Genomic DNA, 27,566 nt, shown 5'->3' with positions numbered 1-27,566 from the left:
TTTATTTCTTCATAGCGGCAACAGTGTTTTACGAACGATTTAAAATATAAAAGATAAGACAGTACACATACGCGATGTTCACATAAGGAATGACTTGACGAGAATAAGTACAGAAAATGATGTACCTATGTAACTCCAAAGCGGTATTACTTCTAATTTTTTATTTTGTGGATGGAGTCGTTTTAAGACAAACTAACAGTTAGTGCTTTAACACCTGATTATGCCAGGATATATATATATATCAAGATATTTTCAATTCATTTCGGATGAAACTCTGTTAACTGTATGTCGCAACATCCCAAATACTGAATATATATGTTTTAACGGTTATATTTCTTTTTTATGAAGTAAAGCGTTTTATATCACCAGTTTTACAAGATATTTTTAGGAATCGATACGTATCAATCGATGCAAAAATCCTTAGCACAGAGTAAATATAAGAATATAAAAATCAGTTAAATGTTTGTGACCTGAAAAGTTTATCATTGAACCCGTGTATAACGATATGCTATCTGTTATGTTGTTACCTTTTGATCATTTTTTTTCTTTATCTTTTTTTAATATCGTCTTAGCCCTAGTTATTCACATCTCGGGATAGCAATATCTAAATTACACGAAAGATTAATACATTCTTTCGTGGGAACGGACTGGCGCCGCGAATCACTAATTTAATCAGTAGCCTTTCAGATGTTCAGTTGTAAAGATCCCTTGAGAAAAACAAAAAATCTCTATTCGTTTTATTATGTTAAATGGATACACTGGAGAGTATCAGGAATCTGTGAAATCCATATCGATTGATTTATTCGTTTCACACGTTTATTTTTTTTCCATCTTATTCAATGGTTTTTGATATATGTTTTCTTTCGAATCCCATGACGTGAAACTCGGAAATAACATGTATTACATCACCAATTAATACCTGTTGATCAGTCCCTGTTGAGGCATCTGTGATATCTACAATGTGAGATCGGCTCTCAATGCATGTCGTTTGTTCTGAGATTGATTCAGGTGCTCATCTGAATAAAAAGTATAAGCACAAAGAGAAACATTATATTCACATGATGCATTTTGGACAAAAAGTTCCTGATATGTTTCATTTAATTATTATAAATAAACATACATAGATATACGAAATAGTAAAGTTTTCTTATAACAAATTTTGTCATAAAACGTGAAGAGTTTTATAGATGTCGTATTCTCAAGAGGGTTATACTTTTTCAGACTATATGTACCTTGGATATCATTAGACATGCTTTTTCAAGCAGGGACATTTTGATTATTATTATTGATATCGACGAACTTAAAAATACGCCAAGCACTTGCAAATAACGTAAATCTGTCAAATTTTGACATACGACAAAATATAAAGGCTAGCCTTCACACACAGAGAACACGATATTTGGATATATATTTCTATAATTCTAAATATACTCTCCTTCCAATTTCACACAGTTGATCCATATAGTTTGCAAGTAATTGATGTCCGATCGGTAGAACTTAACATCCATCTTGGTTTCCCACCCAGCCTACCGCATCAACACTAAGCTCATTATCCTCAAATCCCCGGCGCCAAAAGTATTTAGTCGCTGGAAGCTAGGTTCGGAGAACATGATGAGTAAGGGAGGATATCATAGCCACACTCGCACACAGCTTCCATCGCAACACGTCTTGTGTGAAAAGATGCATTGCCCTGATGAAGCAGGATGGAGTTTTCCTTGGCGATTTGCATTGTTTTATTGACGCACCTGCTTCAGCATATGAATGTCATAATCTCCTGTTAATATTGGTTCCTTGGGGCATGTATTTCATGTGCATAATTTCTTTACTGCCCAAAACTGGTTACAATAATCTTCTTGTTGGACTATGTAGCTTTGCATTTCATTGTTTCTGGATATGTGGCGTGTTTCCATTCCATCGATTTCTGTTTACAACCCTACCAATTTGGTAAAGCCTTCACTGATGAAGATCCTCGATTGCTTCATCTGAAAGCTACAATATCCATACCTTGGACAAGTGTATTCTGCCATGATCTATGCCTTGAATTTGAAAGGCCTGCTACTTCTTCTCGTCTCAGTCGCATCAGGTGGCTGAAAAAAAAAAATTGATAGTTTACAGACATTGGCAAACTCACAGACTATAACTACCAAAACTTTAACTTTCATAACTAAGTGGTACCACTGCAAGTATCTTTGGTATTTTATCAACAGGTGAAATCTCGGTTTCATTTCTATAGTAAAGGAATCTGTGATTATCATTATTCCTCTATTCCATGTTAGTCGTGGGGACCGATAATTCAGACTGGCTTACGGCCCAAAGCTGTCCGTTCTTGCTTGCGTGAGATAGGCTACAAACTTGAAAACGTGTACCATATAACAGGTTCATTTCTTATGTATGAGTCTGTATATAATAAAGACATCCCAATCTTTGGATTTAGATTGTCAGTCACCCGTAACCTGAAGTGGTCATCCAAACATATTGGTCGACACAAGCAGAAGCATATTTGATTACATTACTGGAGAGCATTAAAGAGATATTGAGCACAAGTTAAGATTTCAAAAGAAGCTTTTATTTTAAAAAATCATAAAAGAATCCGTTTGTGTTCTTATCGAAACTGTCTGACTCATTTCTCAATGTAAACAGACAAATTATATATAGATGTAGGTAGACCGATTTACAAACGTCAGTTAAGCCATGATTGGTTTTTTGCTTTTTATTAACCGAGCAGAGTGGAATATTTGGGTATATTGTAAGATGGACAGAAAATACGTCAAACCAAGTAATGGAATTCCAAAAGAAACAATAAATGAACAGTGTACAGACCATTTACCCGATGCTTCGCATGGAATCGATGATCCAGTCCGTGGAGTTCCGGATTTCCTAATGTGCTGTATTTAGATTGTCTAATTTTATATTGGCAGGGGTTATTTCCAACTATTTTGCGTATCCAAAACTGGCTTTAGGAAAGATACATTGATAATGATGATACTTTTAATAGTCATGAGAAAGAGATCTAAAATTGGTACAAAACAGCCAGAACTTTGCCAATCCGTGCTGAATTTCTCTTTGATAATGATCAAGGATAACTATAAATAATGATAAGCCCAAGTCATTCACACATAGGTCATTACGCATGGTTAAGACATTATAAGGAAATCCCCGTTAGAATCTGGCTACTGAACTGTTAAAGGAACAATCAGAAATTGAATGGAAATATGTCGGAACATAAGGGGAATTGGGAGCAAAGAGAGATGGAAAAACATGTTGATCATCACGTGTAAGCTATGAAACATTCGGGTGACCTATTTGTTTTATTTGGTTAAACCTGGTTACTCCGTCCATCTAATGAAATCTCGCTCATTACTACTAAATTCCTTATATCAGTGTTAACACTGCGCCCTCTGCATTGTATGATCACGGGACTCGATATAGGTAACATGTAACGGGCTGCAAGACGTAGGAGATCAAATTTAATCTGATATAGATGTTCACAGCTATTCTTGACCCAAAGATCATTTGACACCAATTAACGTTGCACTAGCTGCCCTATGAGCTTATAATTTATATTACAAACATATCATTTTCCTCCCGAAACAACCAACAAATAGTTTTAGGAACAGGACACAGGAGAATTCATCATATCTAAACTAAAAAAAATAAAATGCGCCATCAGCCCTATATTTCGTTTTATGATGTCATCAGAGACTCGGTTAGTGTTATTTCCATTGCTCTCAGAAGTACTATTACTATCTTGAAATCTCATTTCCAGTTATCTTAATCATGGTTCTAACCACACCGTTGACTGTTGACTAAAATTCTCTAAATGTTCCTTTCACAACACCAACATTTATGTGCCCAGTGCCACTATGTGCGCTACCCGTACTATCCGTTGGCAGTTGTAGAGTCTTGCCAGATGTCCAGGAAAGGCAAGTATTAGAGTAAACCTACCACATATTGAGATTCTCACACATCTCATTGGTATCCCTTTCTGATGATAAGGTTTGGAAATGTATTGAATTGGTGCATAGCAAGCATTTAAATAATACGGCATATTTAACACTGTAACATCTTAAAAATGTAAACCAATGAGAAAATGTTTGAGGCAGATTTGTAAAAACCAAAAGTGGGATTTATTTGTTGTCCCTTTTGCAGATAATCTACCAACAGAATCCCATTAGCTCCCTAGAATATCTTTCTATGTGATGGAGCAATCTTTTCCTTCTTTGGCGGGGGTGAACCAGGGTGTTTCCATTGTTTAGGATATTGTTTGGCCTCTTGTTTTTAATGATGGACCAATGTTTCATTGATAGTCACAAACTTCTGCAGAAAGGTAGCATTTAAACGGTTCAGATTATCACACGACATTGTCCATTTTACAAAAGTTCACTTGCCTTGTTTACTTTAGAGTGCGATCTTTTCGACATAAACTGATCTCATGACACCTGTCTTCGGGCACATAGCCTTAAACAGTCAGAGAATAGTAGAATTGAGAAAGGACATTCCTGCTTAACTTCTGCTATACGAGGCTCACGCCTTATCGATCAGCCCTCGTAAATCAGCTCAGGTATAGCGTTTAAAGAAGCTGCAACTACTTTATCCAATTAATTTACGACATTGCTCTCTGAACATTTCTCGCTGTTTAAAGCGACCATGGTAACTCGCCACTACACATCGTGACTTTGTGCGTTGGAAATCAGTTAATCACGCTGTACGTGTGACATGGCAGAAGATAAAAAAAAAACATGTACACAGGAAACCCTTACACTCGCAACAGGTTCAACACATCCCTAAAGCTCCGGTCAACAATTACACGGTCACCATCTACTCAAACGTTGCAAGTATTTTGTCAAGATCTTTGCATCATTATCACTCCTATAAAATGACCCAACTGTACCTAGAATGTACCGGTCTTGAAATCCAATGTTCATTGACCTGACATAGTTTCGTTCCTTTTGTCCACAATATGATAAACTATAAAGAGAGTGATCAGCAGCTTTTGGACATAATTGTGGGTATCATCAAGAAGAACAAATACTTTGTTCCCATAGAAACTCCTTGTAAACACGGTCTTGTGACATTTAGCATCCTCACGAAGAATGTGTCTTGGACTCAGGAATTCAGGTACAACGGTCTGGGCCAAGGCTTGTAATATGCTATAAAATGTGCAAGACAACTATTATAAGACCACACAAGATAACCTGGCAGAAAAAAAACATGTTGCTAATGCAGAAAAAAACATGTTCTATAGACAGTACGTAGATATGGAGAGTTTTAAAAGTAATTAAAACAATAGAAATTACAGCTACACATAATGAAGTTGAAATAACAGATAATGTTTTTGAATTTGTAAAAAAAAAATGTGATTTTTTTTCTGATTAAAGGTATTGCAACGCTTACGTCAGGTATGTTAATATGATATATTAATATCAAAATAACATTTATTTTATACACTGTGCAATTTCATAAATAATCTGTAAAATTGCTTTCCCCGTGACATTTTATTATGATATCCCGTCATGTAACCTGATGCCTTGAGGTCTACTACTACTATCAGTTGTAATAATGACTATTTATTTATGCATTTATGGTTTACTTGTATGTGTATCTTTATCGTGCGAATTAATGAAAAGGAAAACGAAGTGGGTGCCAAAAGTTGAACTCCACCTTTCACGAAAATACTGAGACACTTGGTCCCTTACACTGCAGCTCAAAACCTTAAATTCTTCGCGAACTCCTGTATTTTTTTGGAAAGGATAACTTATCAGCAAATATTTCGAACTTAACATGGACAAGGGAGAAACAGTCCACTTCAAAAATATGCAGTTGAAACATGCATGGGTTCCAACACGTTTTCAACAATTGTGAGTGAAGAAGCTACAACGCGCTAGACGGATTTCCAATACATCAGCTATGTGTCAAAGTAAACGGATTCTGATTTTCAAAACGTGCTGTCACAAACATGAGCCAAAGCTTAATGTCTAGGAATATCGCTAAGACGAGTCTATGTCTCTAAAGTTCCTGAGTTGATACTTCTCGTGAAACTTTACCCATTCCAAGCTCGTCGGTCAAGTGAACGTCATCCATGTTCTTGAGGAGATTTTATGCTTTGCTGTTCCTGCTCATTTCTCTCATTTTGTTATGTTTCAAATGGGTATTGCCTCCTACATGTACAACTCTCTTACAGAAACATGTCAGTTTTATTACCTGCACTATGTAACACCCCTGTCCCGATTTTTTTTTCTTTTCTTTTCTTTTTTTTTACACTTCAATAAGTCATTTCTAGGTGTCATTATATCTATTGAAACTTGCAAACACATAGCAAATCAGTTCAATTACTAGCTATAGACTGCTCACAGCCAAAGTAAATAAAGACGAAAATTACATGATGAACGTTCTCTTCCTGCAAATAGATTATGCGTTGATTAAGGCTAAATGATTCCTGGTGGTAATATTTCATCTGATTATACGTAAGTTGATTGAGTAGTGCATTTTTAACGTATGGGGTGTCATTCAATTTGGTCACATGCCTCGTTATAACATATCCCTTGTCCGTTATTTTCATTAAAAAAATTGTTAAATTAAAATCGTGCACGTTCAACCCCTTTTATCCATGTCATAAAGGCAATCAGTATATATACATTCTCTTGATATATAGATGTATAGAAGATATTCGTATGTATTTATACTGTCAAGATTAGTTTGGTAGATTTGTATTTTCGTCTGGTCAGCTCTACAGAATGGTCAATATTTAATAAAGGTAATTGCTTGGACTTTATTCTCCAAAATATGTCCCTAACTTCTCCCTCGTCATTTCATCCTTCATGCCGTTCCAGGCAAACTGACGACGACTTAACATCGCCATTCTAAAGAAGTGAGATTAGCTCTTCTATCTTTGGTGTGGATGTTAACCACTGGATACGTTGTCTGCAGTTTACTTTTACTTTCCTCAATGACCATAAAAAAATTGTTGACAGGTTTCGATGTCTCGTGACAAAAATCCGTATGGGTACTTATATTTATTAGCAAAGTAAAAAAAAAAAAGTAAGAAACACAATCTGGCCCATGATGCCTTTAAAATAACGACATCTCAACAACAATGTAACCAACATGGACAGCATTCCTCTTAAGCTGTATGACAAGCGTGATGATATCGATTTAATCATTTAGAATTTACCATTGAAATACAGTAACACACTTGTTTCTCAACCTATGGTCATGTTTACAAGACGTAGATAATTCGATATTTAAAGGCTTGGTTCAGTTCGGACAAATAAATGTATTATATGAGTTTTGAGAATGCAGTCCGCATGATCTGATTGGTGACATGAATGTTCGATGCCAGTTTTTATCATTATATCATGAGAGGCATAGGTGCCATAAGCTCCCACTGAACTTATATGCTTACCCACGCACAGAGGGTTTTGACGTCCTTAAATTCCTTATTCTTCCTACCTGTCATTCCCAGCAAACCGATGTGAACTTAGATTGATTGCCTTTTAGCGCATATACACAAATGACATTCTCTGGCATTTCTGCAAGTTCATTATCTTCTTTATTGGAACCGGTCTGATATCAATCCGCAATTCTCATCAATACATCGATGTCGGCTTCGCAGAATTACTCGTTAGTCTATGTCTTTGATCGTTCGTCAAGTGAAAGGTGACAAAGGCTTCAGCTTCAATAAATAGCTCCGAATCTAAATGTTGGGCCAACTAAGCACTGTAACAACATGCTGGAAACTTATTGATGTGGAGTGCAGTGATTCAGTTTTCGCGCGGTTTCTTCTCAGCTGCAACTTGGGTTTACATCACAGTCTTGGCTTCTTTGCATATTTTTCTTCATCAAGCAGCTCTTCATGCGCTCTGAAAGTAAACGTCATCAATATCTGGGTCTTTATCGGAAGTAATTCGGTCAGTCCTTAAACATTTGCAGTTCTCTGTATAATAGCCATTTAGAAAAGCAATCATCATCAATAGCTTGGCCTTTGAGGAAGTCATTCAGTCTTTTGCAGTTCTTCTTACATAGCTATTCTTTCATGCATACGATCACAAGTCTTTTTCAATGCTAATCAGATTTTACTGACCTAGTCCTTTCTGCATGAAATTATAGGGACTACTGTATTTGTCTTCTGGTTTTCCCTGTAACATTTAGTGATCTTTTTTTTCTTTTGGATTTAAGAGCAAGTCAAATCTTAAATTTCCAAATGCACATTAAAATGCATTAAACTGATATTCTTCCTTAAACCGTTCTTAGGATTGCTGTTTCCCATTTTGACTAATGTTCGTTTGTGCTTTAGTGAAAATAGCATTTGCTCAGCTTTTAACAACTTAAATAGTCCTGATTTATAGAAACCATCTGCTACACGTACCAGACACTGTAATTTTTACCGATTTCACAGGGCTGCAATAAGTTTGGTTCTTAACAGTATAATAACCGTCTTGTGACAATGCTATTTCTACTGAATGTTGTAACTATGATCCATTAATAACTAATTTCTCTAGAGAACAAACGTGCAGACAACTCATGTTAGCACGTGTACTTAGTGGTACAAATAACGATACACTGTCTACTTCACAGCAACCGACAGATACTAAAACACAGTTCAACAACAGGCCCACAGGGGCTACATCGCTCAATTGATCTTACTCAACTATTTCTTCGGGAATTTACCAAAATATTAATGTAAAATTTTTTTTATTTTAAAAGATTATGATGTATTTTTTGCACCGAAACAAATCCCGCCGAGAGAAAAATCAGTAAAGAAAGAACAGCTTTAAATGGGAATAAGCTCGAAGTCACATGTATTGGTGATTGTTAAAAATAACACACATCAATAAGAAATAAAGTCCGTTTGAGAAAATTTAATCATGCACCTTTTTGCGTCGTTTCTATTGAGAATGTTTGCTTTCTCACTGGTAAGAATTAAAGCTAAACAAATACACAATAATAGCGTTGAAAATGAACCCTGATCATCAATATCGTTTTCGCTGTTCATTGTTACAGTTGCCGGTGTAGTGGTGCGGCTCCGCCAGACGGCTGAAACCGGTTCGGATGTATGTCGACCTGAAGTGAAAGTTACATCCATGCAACACGTTAATTGCCAGAAGTCCAGCGTTAGTGTAAATTGCCAAACAAGTTCTGGATTTATTTCATTCCCATCGCATCCATCGCAGACCAATATACACAGGAATCCAGAAAGATACGTATTCGACAGAAGTGACGATATTTCGTTGTTTGTGCATAAAAATATACAAAAGCTGTTTCTCTAGCTTTATAATTTTTCTATTTGTTGTATTTCTAAATCCACTCACCAACCCACCCATCCCGTTTTTTACGTTATTTCTCGGCTATGCGAAAGACAAGTGACAGTTGGGGGATTCCCCTAAAAAGTAGTCCGAATCACTACGCAAACAAAAAATAAACAAATAAGGCAATCGAAATTTTAGCTATCATAGCCATATGAAAGTTCTTTTTTCTGGTATGCTTCATATAGTGGATGACAAAGCAAATGCAAATATAACTGATAGTCCTTCAACACAGCATGCTTCATGTCGAATTAGGACAAAATCATGTAATCTATAAATAGGAATAAGAATCTAAAAGTATTTGTTCGTTTTCCAGTTGGTCCCGGTCTAATACTTTCCTTCGACCGATAGCACTGGACCAAAACATATGGTCAAAAATGTCTTTTTTCAAGAGAGAAGAATGAAGATTTTAAAGAATTTTACCTCTAGTATTCATTTATGGACACACGTGCCATGCTATATGAACGCTTCATTACAGAGAAAGACCAATGTTTCATCATGAACCAAATTTGGTTAAAATCCACCCTGGCATAACGGATGAATAGTCTTTTAAATAAGAATTTTTCGGACTCAACCTTCCTGTCCCCAGTTGTCGAATCAATCCCATCTATATGAGAAACTATTGCCCTCACCCATTTAAGTTTCAGACCGATTTTAGTTCAATTTAAGAAAAGCAAACTGAATTGATTCCCCCGCTGGAGCCCCGCCGTCGTCCCCAGAAACTGACTCAACCTCAATAATTAAACAAGGATATTTTTTTTACTAAAGCCTGGCAACATTCTGACATCCTTTGAGCAGAGCCAGCATATCATAGAACGTCAAGGAAATACCAACATATTAACATGATCATAATCCAAATTGTAATTTCATAAAACTGAGACAAAATCTAAACAAAGGAAAGATTTACACGGAAACTCATGGAAAAGTACAAGGAGGATAAGTCCAGGTGTTCCGGAAGAGTAAGCGTCCCCTGCTTCATTGCCGACAAGCGCCATGTTAACCTTGGTAAATCCGGTCACCGACATCACATGTGTTGATTTTACAAATAAGACCGTTTTCAGAAGAGATTTGCAGTATATTTCAATCATTTCGGACACAAAATCGGTTCGGTATTCGGAATGGAGAGGGATCGGTATTGGGAAGGTTTTTCTTATTTAAATAAAGAGGACGTCACTCTGTATGTGGCTATTTCATTCGGTTTCAAAAATCTGATCGGTTTTGAGAAGGATCGTTTTGGGGAGGGAAGTTGCACTGTAAGTAAAATGATGGTTTGTAGTGTTGACAAAGGTTCGGTTGAACAGCAGGGTTTTATTTTCTCATTGGGCTCTGCTTTCTGCCCACAAGAAGCTCACGTTCACTATTTTCAACAAAACTGAGACCTCATCACCAAAGATTAAATCTGTACATCTTGATATTTAGGAGTTTGAGTTGGCTCTTCTTTTTCCTCTTTTGGTCCCAACCTTCTGTTCTCTAAAATCAGATACAATGTTTACACAAACATTTGTTCCTATCACCCAAGGATGCTTCAGACCAAATTTGTCATTTCTACAGAGGAAAAAGGATTTTAAAGCAATTACTCTACTTCCACTATTAGACTACGCCCTTGAGGGGTCAGACCCAACATTTATATAAATCTACCTTTTGCGCCTTCAGGCCCCCGTGAGCTGAAACACGCGGTGTATAGAAATAGATTATCCTTCCGAGTTTGATCCTTTTGGCCAAATTTGATCAAATGTTGTTATGGCAATTAGCGATTTGAATAAAAATTAACGCTGTTGGATGAAATTACCAAATGAAGATCATTATAAAGAAGCAAGGATGAGTAAACTGATAGCGTGACTGCCGCTGATTAAAACATCCTTTGCACTGTATTTAATTTCCTAAGCTTAAAACGCCACTCCCTCTGTAATTGCGTAGATTCTTTCACTATATTCAACTCGCTTAACAGCAACTATTGTTACAACAACCTAACTTAACAAAATCATGCACGTGCCATTTTCTTTCGTGTGATTAAACATGTCTGGAGTCTTAAACTAAATACGACTGAGTGGTAAAATCATAGTAGTTAATTTTTTTTTTACAAACTTGATTAGATTTAGAAATAAGACACGTACTTTCCTGCTCTGCTAATGAACTCTGTTGTGTTTGAAGTGACAAAAAATATGACGACCGTCACAATACGATGATAGCTGATTATACCGTGCATTTAAGTGAAATACTCATATTTACCATGATAGCAGAAAGCAAAAAATAAAATATTAATTTTAACAAGACCTGGCAAGGCTCTGACTGTAAAGCAGATAAGTGTTTGATATAGTTTTTGTGTTGCATATAACTTATTTTGTTCTTTTCTCCTCAGAATAAATGGTTTATTAGTCTGACGCCCAATCAATCGCGCTAAAGTCCCCACTAGCCGAGCGGTATACCGCGGCTCGTATTTTACCAGGATTACAGTTTCTAAACAATTGACGTCCCTAATTTAAACCCATGTTTCAGGGAATATGGTTAGAAAACACTACCTAACTCGGGAGTTCCGGACCAGTGGTTATTTATTTGAATGTATGCCCTGCAATAATACAAACAAAAAGTTTACAAGCCACACACATTTTACGTTACCAATACAAACAGAACAGATCAGGTTGTTTACTTACAATCAACACTTTAAAATACGTACCTTTAACCGGGACTAATATAATCACCATAACTATATTGAAAATTAACTATAACTGAGTTATCATGCATCATGAGAGGACAAGTCGGTCGTTTTGTAAAATGATGACCTAAATTAAATAAGTGTCGGAGCACTGTTCCTGTCCGATCACTAGTTTAATAAACAAATGCAAAAACTCGGTTTTGTCTATAGATCTTTATCTGAATTTTAACATCAAGTATTTACAGAAAAGTTTAATCAGAATAGTGATATGAATTTGATATAAGTTGACAACTTCACAAATATAAAGGTTTTTTACGTCAATCACAACAAAACTGAACTAACGTCTTAGTTACATTTGCTGGCTGATTACCACCATGATTGACACTTCCTATCTCCCAGAGTTACTTCCCTTTATATATTAAAATCGTACCGATTTCCTTTTTTGCACTTTATGCGATAAGCTTGGGCCAATAATGATACTATAGATAAACTGTATGTCTAGCGACAAAGCGAACATGCCTCGGGGTAACTATAAGTGAATTACAAGTTGCTGGGTTCCACCTAGAATTGAGTTCAATAATGAAGATTGCCGATTGTCCGAAGTTTGATCAAAATCCCTCAAAGAATTATGCCATTAAAAATCAATGATGACCTTGATACTCCAACCCTACAGATCAAACTTGTTTGATACTATGGTCCTTAATTGTATCAATGAATTTAGATTGAAAGCCACAAGTACCTTGACCCAAAAATTCATCTAAGAAATGAAACAGCTAGTACAGAGTTTCTTAAAAAGTTACAATGAACTTGACCCTATGACCTTGTAATTCTAGTCCTTTATAAATGTGTTACGTATGACCGAAATGAAGATGCTAGCGAGCTGACAAGGATTTTCTATAAATAACAACTCTGACCTTCACCTTGTCCTTTGAACTCTGAAATTCAAATCTGTTAAAGATATATATAATGTTCCATCATTAGTGTGTGTATTCTTATCAAAATCCTTCATGGAATCGGCTTATAGAGCACTGACAACGATTTTCTATAGATAGTTACAGTATCCATAATCTTGACCCTGGAACATTGAAATTCAAACTCATCTATGGTAGAACACACCTTTCTAGGTTTGTGAAGTTTGATCAAATATTTTTTAGAAATGAAGCCACTTACTACATAAAGAGTGCTGACAAGGACAAGGAATACCCCTATATGCCCTAACGCATTTGTCACATGGGGATAATCATACAAGGTCAACGAAAGTAAGGAAAGACAAAATAAACTTAGTGTATAACAATATCAATATTACTTCTTCAATGTTTGATAGTCTTAATACATGCATTCCTATGTAAACAAGTACATAGCACACACATTATATCATATAACAATCATTCAATACTTTTAAATGAAAATCCTTCCATCTTGGTTGAATTTTACTAAGGTGCATTTTATCATTACAGGCATCACTTTTATCATTACAGGCATCACTTTTTCAGATACAAATCCTTCCTTCTAGGTTGAATAAGGTACCTTTTATCACAAGAAATATTACATTTTCAATTTCAAAATAAAACGTAAATTCAATCAATCAGATTTTGTTCATTAAGAAGTTGAAATCAATCCATTAAGATGACATCTCCCTCCATTCTCCTTGGCTTTGACCTTTATCGCCTCCATTAATGCGACCAGCTAATCAGGTGGTTTGCCTTTCTAACTGGCAACATATTTAGGAATGCTTCCTATCATAAGCTTCTCTCATTCTTAGTGACATCCAGTTGAGATTTTCAGTATCAACTTCTGGGTTTTTTGTTTGTAATGTCTGCTATGGCTTGTTGCCTCTTGATACCCGAATTTGGCGGTTCAGATTTTGTTTTCAATGTTTGAAGAGAATTCTCCTGTCCCATCTTCGCGTCACTGAGGTTTGTTGGCTGATTGAAAACAAAAGTACATGTCAAACAGAATCAAACTTAAAGACATAAAGATTAATTTACAAATGATATCAGTATAAAGAAATTCATTGTGAAGTGTAAAGTCAAAATACTGTTACATAACAAAGCTGAACTTGATTCCAAGGAGTGTCAGTTCTAGAGATCATTGGTCTATGTTTGTACAAAGTTCTAAATATCATAGTTAGTAATTAGCATGATCGAAACCTGCCATAAACTGACCTGTTGAGGTTTAGTGATTTCTGGCATAGCATGTTGTTTTGTCCAGTCCTTGGCATGTTGTAGGTACAAAACCTTGTTGTATTTATATTCATTTGACTAAAACAAAACAAAACACATTTTATAAGACATGTTTATCTTAAAAATGCAATATTTATGTTGACAATGCAACAACTATTTATCTGAAAGGAGACTTAACACCACAGGCAAATATTTATTGATTATATCTGGTATATAAAATTGATCTTATCTCTTCTATCATTTTTTTAGACATATCAATATAGTTTAAAAACCATATAGCGACATTTTTAAAATTCATATGTAAATTATGTTTGGTTGACCTTCTGATATCCTGTGCATCACAAGTTGGTTTCAGTGTATAAATGTGACTGAAATGACCCTGACCAAGGACAATGAAGTTCTCAAATATAATTGGGACCAACTAAAGCATTTGTTTTTTGTCTTGAAGACTTAGAATCCTTTTCTAATATATATCACTATGGTATGTATGTATCCTGTCCCTCAAGTTTCATGATAACTTCTTGTGAAATAAATATCATAAACATGAAATATCTAACTTTAAAATTCAGACGCCATCTTGAAAATTGGATCAGATTATATGACATACTGTAGACTGCTAGAATTCATACTGGTATTCCAAAAAGAACCTAAGCTAACAGCTAGTCCTTAAACAAATCTATAAAGAAACCGTTTGTGAGGTCAAAGTAAGCTTGATCTTTTCAGGTATTCCATCAATAAACAATGTCAAGTGATGAATGTGAAAGTGAAATATACACAAGAAAAGCCTAAGAATACGCAGAGCTAGGAAACTGAAAAAGTTGACTAGAGATTTCACAACTGCCATGTTGTTCCTTTTTGAATTAGAAAGAGATCAAAATATTCTAAAGCTCTCAATCAAACTAAGGTTTAACTATTATGCACGTATGTATACCTATTTCTACAAAAGAAGGATTATAAAACATTTGCTTAACTTCCTGTTTTTGGGCCCTGAACCTGCCTCCACTCCACCCCCCACCCTCCTCCCCCAAGGTCAAGACTCAACATTTATGAAATTTATTTCCCTTTCACAGAAGAATATTTCTGACCAAATAGGAGTTAACTCTAAGCATTTTTACAGAAGAGGGATTTTGGAAAAGTTTCTTTACTTTCCATATTGAGCCCTGCCCCTCCTACTCCTAGGGGCCAGGTCCCACCGTTTATGCGGAGTTGTGTCCCCTTAATCCAAGGACGCTTCAAGAAAGAACAATAACAAACTTCCATATCCAAAATCTGAAATGGCCGCCTATCAGCCAGTTTGACCAAGGAAAACCTGTCAAAAACCAAGATGGCCATCTGTCAGCCATTCTGTTTTTCTAATCGGTCAAAATGGGGACAATGCATAACTAGGGCTTAAGAAGCGACAATGCATAAGTAGGGCTTAGGGAGCTTCATATAAAATGACAAGAATTGTTTAAGAGCAGGCAGATGGACCATGGATGAAAGGTGATAGTAACAGCCCACCTTCTTCTGATTGTGTGCTACAAAGTGAATTAAACACAACCCTCAAAAACTACCTTCAACAATAACATTATAGTGGATAGAAAAAAAGACATTTCATGGTCTCACTTCAGGTTTTTTGTTACAACAGTTGGCAAGTAAAGCTTAGAGGTTACAAATATGGCTAGTCAACAGTACGATCAAAATATCTAAAAGATTCATTTATTTACAAAATGCCACTTTGAGACCAGTGGTAAACAGAATATATTAAATGCCCCAGGGTGAAAAGCTATTTTTAAGCTAAATTGGCTTGGGTCTTAGCTATAACTTTTACTTTTTATTTGCTAAAACAACAATAAAACAGAGTGACAGCTTCAATGTATCTGGAAAGCTAGTACAGAGATATCCCAAAGGGATATTAATGGATAAGATATCACTGAAGTGCCAAGCCTGTCAGACAAAAGAATTGCATTTAGAATAGTTATAGGCATATTAAGACCGATAAAATAGGCACAATACAAAAACAACAAAATTCCTTGAATATGTTGATACTAAAACTGATTTCCGTGTAAGTAAAGAGGATTTAGCAACACGGGACGAACAATATTAAATATTCAAGTATTTATTTTCACATGGCTGACAGCATGAACAGGATACTATCATAATAGTGAATAACAGGGCCTGTATTGCTCACCTGGATTTTAAAGCCAAGCAATGTTATACTTGCCTGTAGGTTGGGTATTTCAAATATTTACAAATTTAAGCTCAGACACTTAACCTCTTTGATGAGGTAAGACCAATGGGTCGACTCTAATATCATTACTGTCTTTCTCTTAAGTTTCCCAGTAAGAATGTATATGGTTTTTGGGTTGGTATCTAAACTATATCAATAATATGACCCAGAAATAATGTCCCTTGAGGTGCCACACCCAAGGGTCAATTCTTCCATAACAAATGTGGTTATCTCTTGATACCAAGCAATCCTAACATATATTGCTATATCCAGTTATGGGGTGGAGATCTCAACAGCTTTAAAGCTATAACAATGAAGCTAATCCCTGGGGGTGGGGCCAGACTCATTAGGGCCAATTCTAACATCATGATTACGTTGATGGCCATTGTTGCTATATATGGTTGATTTCCCTAATTCAGAATGATCAGCTGCATAAAGTCTGTGTTGCAATTCACTATCATAATGAGGTTATGGTGATGCAATACTGCATAAAAATCTTTTCTCATTAGTGTGAAGTATCGTGTATAGTATTTGTTATTTTCACAGTAAGATTGCATAATAAACGCAAGACTAGCAAATACATCTATTTTATTTTTAGCCACTTCTGTTTAATGGTAAATATATGACTTGGCTGATCATAACAGTAAACATTGTATCATTACTCTTGGATTTTATGTCATTATTAAGAATATTCTTATATATACTCACAATTTCTGTCATGAGGGGATCTTCTGGGTTGGGTTCAGCCATTAGAAGCTGTATAGTCGTAAGGACAGTACTGACGTTCAAACATGGCTTCCATGCTCCCTAAAATAGATTCAAAATCTGGCTAAATTACAATACCAGATTCAACCCAATAAGTGTAGTTAATAAATATTATTAATAAATAAGATACTTAGTAAAATTGCTTAAAGTAGAGAGTTTACCATTTAGTCATATTTCTTTGATGCTGCCAGGATGGGTATAAATGAAGCAAACAATTAAAAGTCTTCCTGTTCAATATCAATACATTTGGTTCAGTACTTCCTGTTCAATATCAATACATTTGATTCAGTACTTCCTGTTCAATATCAATACATTTGGTTCAGTACTTCCTGTTCAATATCAATACATTTGGTTCAGTACTTCCTGTTCAATATCAATACATTTGGTTCAGTACTTCCTGTTCAATATCAATACATTTGGTTCAGTACTTCCTGTTCAATATCAATACATTAGGTTCAGTACTTACTGCTCAATATCAATACATTTGGTTCAGTACTCTTGTACAATATCAATACATTTGCTTCAGTACTTTCTGTTCAATATCAATACATTTGGTTCACTACTTCCTGAATCAATCTCACAGCAGTTCCAAGTGCAAATTTCTCAGAAATAAGATGAATTCTGTTCAAGGATATCTTGCTGTAAAATCTGCTGGGTAGTACCAGTTACATCAAGGGGAGATGATTAATGACTGAACTGACACTCAGGTTTAGTACACATGTACATTTGTAGTTAAATTTCACCACTGAACAAGTGATAAGCTATACCACTGAATTATTCATATCAAAATATAACTGAGTCACATATTCAAAATTCAGTCAAGAAACTGTACAGTTAAGGATTCTAATTTGCTCGATTCTGAATATTTGTTTATCCTAAAATGAAATTATAATTTAACTTCAGTGATTAAAAAGCCTGCATAGGGAAAATTGCATTTCTAAAGTAAGAACTGAAAGTTGCTAAAAGCAATCTTTATTATTATTTGCTAAAAAAGCAAAATTTTGCTAAATTTAGCCAATTTTGCTATTTAAAAGGATTTCTGGATTAGAGTAACAACTGAGTTGATAGGTTTTTTTAACAGTCATTTATTTGCAATGCTGAAAAAGCATTACTCATGTGACATACATTATAAATATTTCAATTTTTACTCAAGTTGGACTCCATGAAACTAATGAATTTAGCCTGTTTTATTTGTCCATGAATTTGACCAGTTTAACATTGATCTAAACGTATATATCTTTTGCAGATTCTGTTAGGGGAGAGAACCATTACAAATATTTGATGCTGAACTTTAGATAAAGATTTGGAGATTATAAAATGATGAAGGAATATAATTTGATAAAGATACATAGTGTGTGATAATTGTTAAGTAGATCAAAATATGATATTTTGGAAATTTTAAGCAAAACAGATTTGTTTTCCATGTTTTGATATCTACTTTCGTTGTCACCTGCTACAAAATTTTTTAAACCCTCCAGTGCCTGAACATGGTTATCTTTAACGAGACTTAAGAAAATCCACTGAACGATTTTGATACAGAACTGCTTCTTGATGTCAGAGGCAATTTGGCTCCTGAGAAAGGTCACAAAAAACACTCCATGAAAATTTTTAAAAATGGCTTATGCTTAAATACATAACTGTGTGACAGACAGACTGGCTGTTTCAGTCATTCTTACCTTAGGAGGCATTTTAAGGGTATCCAAACAGATGCGTCCACCATTATCAATGTTGGGGTGGTATATGGGAGTAATAAACCGCACCTTTGGTGGCTCAAAAGGATACCTAGCAACGAAGTATATATGTATAAGACTAATATTACATACCATGTTGATATTTTTCAATGCTACAATGTGGGAGATAGCAAACACTGGAAGACATTTTGTATTTTACCTACATGTTGCTGCAGATGGAGTCAGGTGTATTGAATTCCTAGTGTGCAATATTGATGATTGTACAGCTGTGTGATGAAGCCTTTAAACTAACGATAATGATACAGTACTGTACATGTGTTTCAACACAGTAGCCTGGATATAACAGCAGAGATATTCTCTTCCAATTCTTCAATATACAGGGCTAAATTTGTAATGCCTTTAATAAATTAAACAAGTCTTTGCACCCTAGATTTTAAAATTAACATGTGATCATGATTTACAAATAGTACTGTATCATGACAGATAAACAATTTCATGATGAAAACATTACCTCTCTGGAATTTGAATTTCAATCTTAAATATTCCATTTTCATATGGAGTGCCCTCTCCACCAAGAATTTCTGAAATATATGAAGTGTATTTAAACTTTACATATTTATATATAATCTAGAGTATAAGCTGCAAAAAGAAGTATGTCTGGACTCAGGAGAAATAGATATATACCTTTTGTCCTTATGTTAAATAAGAATAAAAATAAAAGATAGTTTGTCGACTAAAATGGTAGTTAAACTGTGTTGCTTCCAATCCACATTCAGTTTTAATCCTGCAGTCCCTGTCCTTTCTAGATATCTGTTAATATTATCTTTTTTTTGTACCCAAAGAAACAAAACACTCAGAAACAATAAAAGGTTCATTTTCATCAAATTCATAATTCAATTTTTAAACAAAAGCAATGTGATAAAGAAAAAAGCAACCACAACAATATTGAAAAATAAATGTTTATTATTTACTAAATTAAAGACATCATTACTGAAATGTGAACAAGTCAGTTCGTGTAAAAGTGTATTTGTTAATTCGTTGTTTTCTATACCATATCACGTGAATCACGTAAAACGAAATATTGACAGTTTATGGCAATGTTGAAAAATGCATGTTGTATCGAGTATGGTTATGTAAAACAGTAATATCATCGGTACATGTGTTGGGTAAATTTAACGTTGAAAGTATTGTATTGGGTAGTATTTTGTTGTATTGGGTAAATCGTCCGTCGATACTGTTTTCAACTTTCAGAACTCACGTGCTTCAAGCTGGTCTATTTTATCGTCCTTTGGCCAACAAGATATCCCGTGAGGTGGGGATTCCGATAGCATCTTGATTTCCTTCTTCATTCGGCTTACACGCTGCATTATTATAAATATCGTTTGTATGTTGTTTTTTATTCGGACTTCCCGCTTTATGTCGCTTACACCATTAAAATAAATACAATAAATTTTGTATCCGTAATGAAAGAAATCACATATCCCATTTATTATTTGAAATGGAAATTTACTCAAACATGTGATCGCCTACGGAACCACCTGGGAAGGAAAATAATTTTCTTGTCGCTTATATCACAACAAAAGCTCTATTTTCGTTTTCATAATTTTGGGGGGGTTACATATTTAAACACCAGAACCGATAAGAACACTAATTGACGACAAGAGCCAACAAGATGTCCAAAATTTCAAACAGGACATCTCAGCAACCGACAAGAGGAAGAAATAAATAGTAAGAAACATTAACTAACAAATCAAATCGAGAGAAATCGCCAAATACAGTATCTTTTCAATTTTTATAAATCCATCAAGCTGTAGTAGAAGATGAAAAACCACAGTCTTAGAAGTCGGTGAAGGTGAATAGAAAGGGTAATGGAAAAACACCCTGAGGAATTCGATCCTTTCCACTGGCATTTACTGAACTAATTTATTGTTTCTTTAATTCTGATAAAAGTAAGTCGATTTTTTTTTTAAATTTTAGTTATACAACAAGCATCCTCGATACTCCAGTGGTACCAATTACTTTCGCTCTCTGCACCTCTGGAACATGTCATGTCAAATTTGAAGGCAAAAGCGAAGTAATTGGATTTGTTCCACAGAAGACAAAAAAGACCCAACCACAGACTGGTACGCTACTTTTGAAGATTACAAGGCAGCGAAACTCAACTTTAAAGTCATTTACAATATACCGTAATGTGACCTATAGATTTGTTTGGTGCACAGTAAAGGATAAAACTAATCTTTTCGTCTTGTCGTGACGCCTGGAATACAGAGGATGTACAAATAGAAGTGTATTAGTATAATATGTAGTGTGGGTAGTTCTTATTTATTCCAACATGCGTTCTGAACAATAGACCGTGAAACATGCTTTATTGCCTGGGCGACACTCGTGTCGACACGCATAACTTGTGGGGACTTGTGGGAACCGACACGAATAATTAACGACCAAAACGGAGAAAACATCAAATTACAAAATCAACTAAAAAGAATAATACCATACAGTGTGTTCCCACCTTTAAAAATCCAAATGTTGGGTGTTGCTCCTTTCCTATCTTCAATGAAGCGTATCGGTCTTTGATTGGTCAGTTTTTTTTACATGAAACATACTGTATTCCTATCCAATTATTTCGTTTGTGCCATCAGTTTCGCCCAAAATATTCCAGTGAGCAGAGAGTGAAAGTGATCATAACCCCTCGGGAATCGAGAAGGGTAAGACAGTTGAATTTGCGCTATACTTTTGCAGAGAAGAAAAATATAATATGGCCGTCTTTTTTTTTGGGGGGGGGGGGGGGTGTCGAGAACTTACTGGTTAAGTTATTAAATACATCCCTAAAACTTGGGACATTTGAATCAATCTTGATAAATGACACGCGCTTGATGTAAAAGAAAGTGTGTAGATTACTATATCACGACGACATGGACTGAAGTTCCACGTCACAACAAACTATTAACATTAAAATTTCCAAACATCAGTAAATCTAATGTGACCATGACAGGTAAAAGCTGACTGTTGACATCAGCAGAAACATACTAAATTACTTATTTACAAAAATCTGTTCAATAGACAAATGGAAAGAAATAAATCAACAGAACAAAACAGGAAAAAAATAATTTGAAATGATTATGTTTGGTAATTTGGTGTGGATGTGAGGTGGTGGTGTGTTGATGTGCGTACGTGCCTGCAGAAAGCTAGCAAATTGAGCTTAGGGTTTTGCAAAAATTTTAATGGTGTTCACGATAATAAATGTCTTGTCGGTTTCTTGTCGTCTCTTTTCGGTATTGTCCGCTCTTGTCGATAAATAGTGCAACCTACATTAACTGGAACTAAGTGAGATTGTCTTTCGCTCACTGGAAGTAAATATGAACATACTGCAACGGTTCATTAGCGGACGGTATGTTCATATATTCACTATCAATGCATACATTTAAGAGTTTAATAAGCCTTTTTACTTCTATGGGGTTGTCAACAGATTTCAACGGTTTTCTCTGCTCCTAGTATAGTGTTGCGCAATCGTTGCCAACTTCTGGGTGAAAATGGCGGAGTCTTTAGAACAGCCAGAGGAAAACAATCCATTAATCAGATCGATTAATAATGATGTCAGCGTGAATGTTAGGTTTTCAAACAGAAGTGGAAGGACAGCTTCTCTACTTTGGTATAACTTCAAAGGAAAGTTTGTGAAGTATGGCATTTTACATCACGGCGATATCATGGACATGTTTACATACGTGACCCACCCCTGGGGTGCACGCGATGCTGTAAGTGGGGATGTGTTAAATATTGGAGGACATTCTGTGTATTATCCTCAAGTTCCAGCAAATGGAGTCCAGCCTGACGAGTTCCCAGTTTGCAATATTGATTTACCACGTACGTAAAATTTTTAGACAAACTGTATTTGCACGTATATTTTCATATCAAGGTTTTCATAGCCAAATTTGTGCTTTCAATTTTTTTTATAAAATGTCAGAATAATTCGGACTAAGAACTTTAGTGCAGATTGTTTGAGTAATATCTGTGACAGAGGTCATTTTTCATCTCAATGCCTCCTCTAGGAATCGAACCCAGGACCCCTGGCTTCCTAGTCAGATGCTCAACCAATCGAGCTAAAGAGAAGTTCTCTCTAGCCGAGTGGTATATTGCGGCTAGTATTTTACCAGGGTTACATACTCCCCCCTCCAGGAAATAACTCATCCTGGAGTTTCCAGGGGTTACAGCTGCGCCGGTGGGGCATGGCTAAGTACAATTCCTGGGTCCCTACATGGGCACCAATGTGACAGAGGTCATTTTTCATCTCATTGCCTCCGCTAGGAATCAAACCAGGGACCCCTTGCTTACTAGTCTGATGCTCAACCAATCGAGCTAAAGAGAAGTTCTCTCTAGCCGAGTGGTATATTGCGGCTAGTATTTTACCAGGGTTACATATCTAATTTCAAAACAGAAATCTTCATAACACCAAACAGTTATGTCCCTTGGATCACTCAGTGACCCAAGAATTTGTTACATTTGTAATAGGAAGAAGAAATATTCTACCTCTCGATTAAATGGAAATTTCCACTTGCCATGTTTGGTTAAAAATAGATTATTGGTTGGTTTTCGACTAACAAGGGATATATAACACCCTCATTTCTGCTTGGGTGTAATAAGTCCTGTGTGTTAAGTATCATGGAATAACCAACTTACAGCATGCTCCTCACCTTGAATAAACCGTAATAGGGAGTGAAAAAAACTCACCTTATCAGCCCTATAACCTAGTCCGAATTATTCTGATGTTCTATCGGGTTTTTTTTTTACTTGGTCTGGAGTCAATAACGATGTTCATTAACTGAAGACCATATTTGTAAAAAATTGATAAAACTTCAGAATGATTCCGCCTACATACCCGATTACCTATCTCTAACTCTTCATTGTTTTGTTTTTTTGTATTATTTTCCAGTACAGTACTTTTATTTTATGGGTACCAGAGATCTCTTGGATCATTATTGATAAACAAGTTATTATCATCCATTATGACAGGCACAAGGATTATTTTCCTATGAAAGTGATCATGGATATTTCAGCATAGAATATTCGTAGATATTGAGGAAAATTTGAACGTGTATATATGAAGCCTGAATTCCAAATTGGATAATCCAAAGCTCCAGTGTCATAGAAGGAATAAGATTCAATATATTGGATACCAGGGGAAAAAATTACTGAGAAAAGTTGTAGAAGCATGGTATTTTGTTGACAGGTTCCAAGGGTAAAGCCCAACAAAGTTTGTGGAAAGGGGTCAAATTTGTTATATCCTTTAAACAATTTCTTCTGACTTACTAAAAGATTTTATTCAGATTTATTTCTCAATTGAAGTTCATGTAACTTCATACAAAGATTTACTGTAACAATATCCCTGACAACCTTATGTTTTTAAGCTTGCTCTCTTCTTTTCAGATTTCCCGATATGTCAAGCTAATATGTATCTTCAAATAATATATATGCTAAAAAAACTCTTGAAAAGCTAGCTCTGGAATATTCATTTTGCTGGGAAAATGACAACCCAATGTCACATGGTAAAAGAAATGAGGAATGAGTTTGTATATATGGTTTAAACATTATGTCATTCAGTAACATGTAGAGCTGCATTGGATGGAACAGAAATCCAAGGAAAAATATTTTTGAAAATATATATACATTTATATATGCAATATTGTGATATGTGTACTTACTCGGAAAGAAAAACATTTAAAATGTAACTTGATTAGATTTATTTTCTATTTTACAGTTTATTCATTGAAGGAAATATGTCTCCAGCAAGTACAGAAGCTATATCCAAGAAAAAAAATTAAAAACATTGAAGATGTGTTGCCACATACTCTTGTAACTGAACTCAAAGAAGGTGGGAAACATGAGGTTCACTATCTTTACAAGAATGTGAAGGTCAGCAAGGGTTCACACGTGAAGCACACATGTAACAAGGACGGCCTTGTGGAATTAGTGAAACTTGATGGACAGATCATTCCAATTGGTGACCATCAACTTGACACTGATAGTGATAAGGAAGAAGATGACACTTCTTAATCTAACTCCAGAAAAACTAAATCTAGTGATTCTTGCTCTTGTTCTTAGGTGGTTGGTGGCTTGGTCACTTATTTGATATTTGAAGGATGTATTGATTCGGGCTGCATGAATCAATTCCTTCCTGTGTGCATAACTGAAAATTTCAAGGGCATTATCTAAAATAGAGCTCCACATGAACATGCACTTTATGTATTGTAGGGTCACAAGTAAACCACAGTGTCACAAGTAAACCACAGTGTCACAAGTAAACCACAGTGTCACAAGTAAAACACAGCTCTACAAAAACTTTATCTATTGCAGGGTCACAACTAAAACATCTTTTCTCTTTTACATATGCCAGATGACAGACTTTCTGACAGACAGATGTCTTATGTTGACTAGACACGTGTCTGTCAAAATATCGAATGGTCTGAAAGTCAGAGAAAATTTGTTCTACATGGAGATAATGTAATGAATTGTGATGTATTTGTACTGTGTGATATTTATCTGTTTCTGATATACTCTATTAAACTGTGATATGTTTTAAATTCATGTGCAACATATTGTTACTTCATTAGATTTAATAAAGGCATATATCTATCGTTATATAAGTATTTATGATAATTTGCAATAATAACAATGATTAAAATGCTAGACAATAGCCATTTTATTCACTTGTATTTAAGGCCACAGACAATTTCACAAAACAAGGGGATTTATAATATAGACATATTGCTATGCTTGAGGTGAGGAAAGGCTAGAGAAAGATCACAGGGACTTGACACTATTTCCCCCAACACTATACATAAAATGTATATATGTTACAAATATATAGTCAGGGGAATCCAGAATTTATGCCAGGTCCCTGTGACAGGAAGAGATTGAGACCAAAAGTCAAACCAAAGATTCTAAAATCTACGGTCCAGATATTGTAAATACATGTAATTAAAAATACAATACCTGGTATTGATGATGTGTACCAAGTCCCCTTGACTTTGATAACAGATTTTGCCAAATAAATGTGAAATCTTATCAAACTGTATTAATACCATTTTTATTCTATTCATACTGGGGCAAATGGTCGTTTATTTATTTTATTTAATCTTTAATTTGTCAACAAGTCAAACAAGTTCTTTTATCTTTTATTTATTGCATGTAGCCGACTATAATACCTGTAGCCAGCACAAGAACAATACCATGATACTATTTAAATATAAAGCTGTGATTATTTCACAAAATATACAGCATTAATTTTTTAGTGGAAACTGTGAGATTTATCTCCCTTCGAATAGAATTACCTACAAAAGTTAAAGGACAAGTACAATTATTTTGCCTCCTTGTGAAAACACCTGTTCTCGGCCAGCAGTTCCCTATTTCTTGTAAGATCACCACAGAGGGATGGAAATATTATTGCATAATTCATATCCATGCCTTGTTGAGTTTAGAGGGCAACCTCTGTGTGGCTTTAGATGCTGATGGAAAACACATCCAAATCTAGTAAAGAATGTACAAATGATGTTTTTCTAAAATTTATATGTCATCAATACATGAAATAGATTTATATACGGCACTCTCTAGAAAGTAATAATGAGTTTAATATCAATGTCATTTGAGAAGTATGAATTCCAATCAACATGGTGTGCTCAATACTGGTTCACGATTGTACTGAACTCGGAATCAGCTGGTTAGGGTTTCTTGGACACACCATAAGATGCTGAAAACATTGCGTATTAGTTTTAAAAAATGACAAGATGACATGGGACATAATTCAGAACCTTCTTAACAATGTTTAAATTCACATAAACAAATTGAAATCCTGCCATCCCGCTATGAAAATTGAGATTTTAGGAACGCTATATAAATATCAAAGAAAATAACTTTCTGCAATCAAACACGAACTTAAGCACACCAAAATGTGTTTTTGAAGCTGATGAATTGATCAAGAGATCGGATTTTATTATCTTACTGAATGTATTAAAGCTGCCCTGTACAACTAAATCTGAATATACAATCAACCTTGGCGATTACATTGAACAACAGTATCACTATTAAACAGATTATACAAGTCCATTGTATTTTGTAAACTGTATTTCCCAAAATTATGTGAAAATGAGATATGATCAATTAAAATCAAAAACAAAAATAAAAAAACTTCCAGGGGAGAGTTTTTAGCACCTATACGTAGCAAATATATGCGTGCGTTCAATCGGCTCCACCAGGGATAAGTGCCAGTATCCATGACGGGGTTACATATATACCCCTCTTCATCAAAACCCTGTCTTAGCATTTTCAGTTCGAAACAGTGATAATTACGGTTGAGCTTGCATTTTGAATTGTCCTTACGGGTATGGACCGATTTGATTTCCTGTGGCCCTGCATGGATGACAATGTTGTTACTTTTTGCAATGCGTCCTCTTGGGAAATGATCCCGCCAAACGCTGTGCTCTTTTAAATCGAAAAGGCTAGTACTGCTGTGTGTATGGAGTCTACATACTAAATCGATACAAATTATATACTTCGTGTATAGATATCAATCGCTATGTCTATAGAAGCAATCACAAAGTATTTTGCAATTACCATGAACACATGATAACTGAAATGAAATCCCAATACACGTCAGTGATGGAAATGTACTACACACTACATACAGGTAGGGTAAACTTCCCTTCTATCGCCTGCATTTGACGATATTTCGTCGCCGATACAAAATCACTTGGCCATGACGTTTGTCGTAAA

General features: G+C 35.2%; 2 protein-coding genes across 2 annotated transcripts; one reads left to right on the top strand and one right to left on the bottom strand.

Moving 5' to 3' along the window:
- Positions 1 to 13,678: 13,678 nt before the first annotated feature.
- On the bottom strand, positions 13,679 to 20,176 carry LOC132560218 (ubiquitin-conjugating enzyme E2 T-like). The gene is made up of 6 exons (XM_060224878.1): positions 20,062 to 20,176; positions 19,315 to 19,384; positions 18,789 to 18,894; positions 17,056 to 17,154; positions 14,121 to 14,216; positions 13,679 to 13,880 (listed from the first exon to the last, which is right to left on the bottom strand). The coding sequence occupies exons 1-6, from the start codon at positions 20,168 to 20,170 to the stop codon at positions 13,743 to 13,745; spliced, it is 618 nt and encodes a 205-aa protein (XP_060080861.1). The 5' UTR covers positions 20,171 to 20,176; the 3' UTR covers positions 13,679 to 13,742.
- A 1,948-nt stretch (positions 20,177 to 22,124) lies between these two features.
- LOC132560213 (von Hippel-Lindau disease tumor suppressor-like) lies at positions 22,125 to 25,426 on the top strand. Its single transcript, XM_060224873.1, has 2 exons — positions 22,125 to 22,664; positions 24,556 to 25,426. Exons 1-2 carry the CDS (start codon positions 22,334 to 22,336, stop codon positions 24,849 to 24,851), a joined length of 627 nt encoding a protein of 208 aa, XP_060080856.1. The 5' UTR covers positions 22,125 to 22,333; the 3' UTR covers positions 24,852 to 25,426.
- The last annotated feature ends 2,140 nt before the right edge of the window (positions 25,427 to 27,566 follow it).

Source organism: Ylistrum balloti, unplaced genomic scaffold, assembly GCF_031769215.1.
Source record: "Ylistrum balloti isolate Yb309-2 unplaced genomic scaffold, AGI_CSIRO_Ybal_v1 Utg371032, whole genome shotgun sequence".
Lineage (NCBI taxonomy): Eukaryota > Metazoa > Mollusca > Bivalvia > Pectinida > Pectinidae > Ylistrum > Ylistrum balloti.
The sequence above is the reverse complement of the archived record's forward strand: the minus strand, read 5'-3'. Positions and strand labels throughout refer to the sequence as shown.

Bases quoted from the DNA above. Each gene is read 5' to 3' on its own strand.
- LOC132560218 (XM_060224878.1), bottom strand. From the start codon at position 20,170: ATGCAGCGTGTAAGCCGAATGAAGAAGGAAATCAAGATGCTATCGGAA. The intron at 19,385-20,061 runs GTGAGTTCTGAA...CATATATTTCAG, and splicing joins AATAGACCAGCTTGAAGCAC to AAATTCTTGGTGGAGAGGGC. The intron at 18,895-19,314 runs GTAATGTTTTCA...CTTCGTTGCTAG, and splicing joins GAAATTCAAATTCCAGAGAG to GTATCCTTTTGAGCCACCAA.
- LOC132560213 (XM_060224873.1), top strand. From the start codon at position 22,334: ATGGCGGAGTCTTTAGAACAGCCAGAGGAAAACAATCCATTAATCAGA. The intron at 22,665-24,555 runs GTACGTAAAATT...TCTATTTTACAG, and splicing joins TTGCAATATTGATTTACCAC to TTTATTCATTGAAGGAAATA.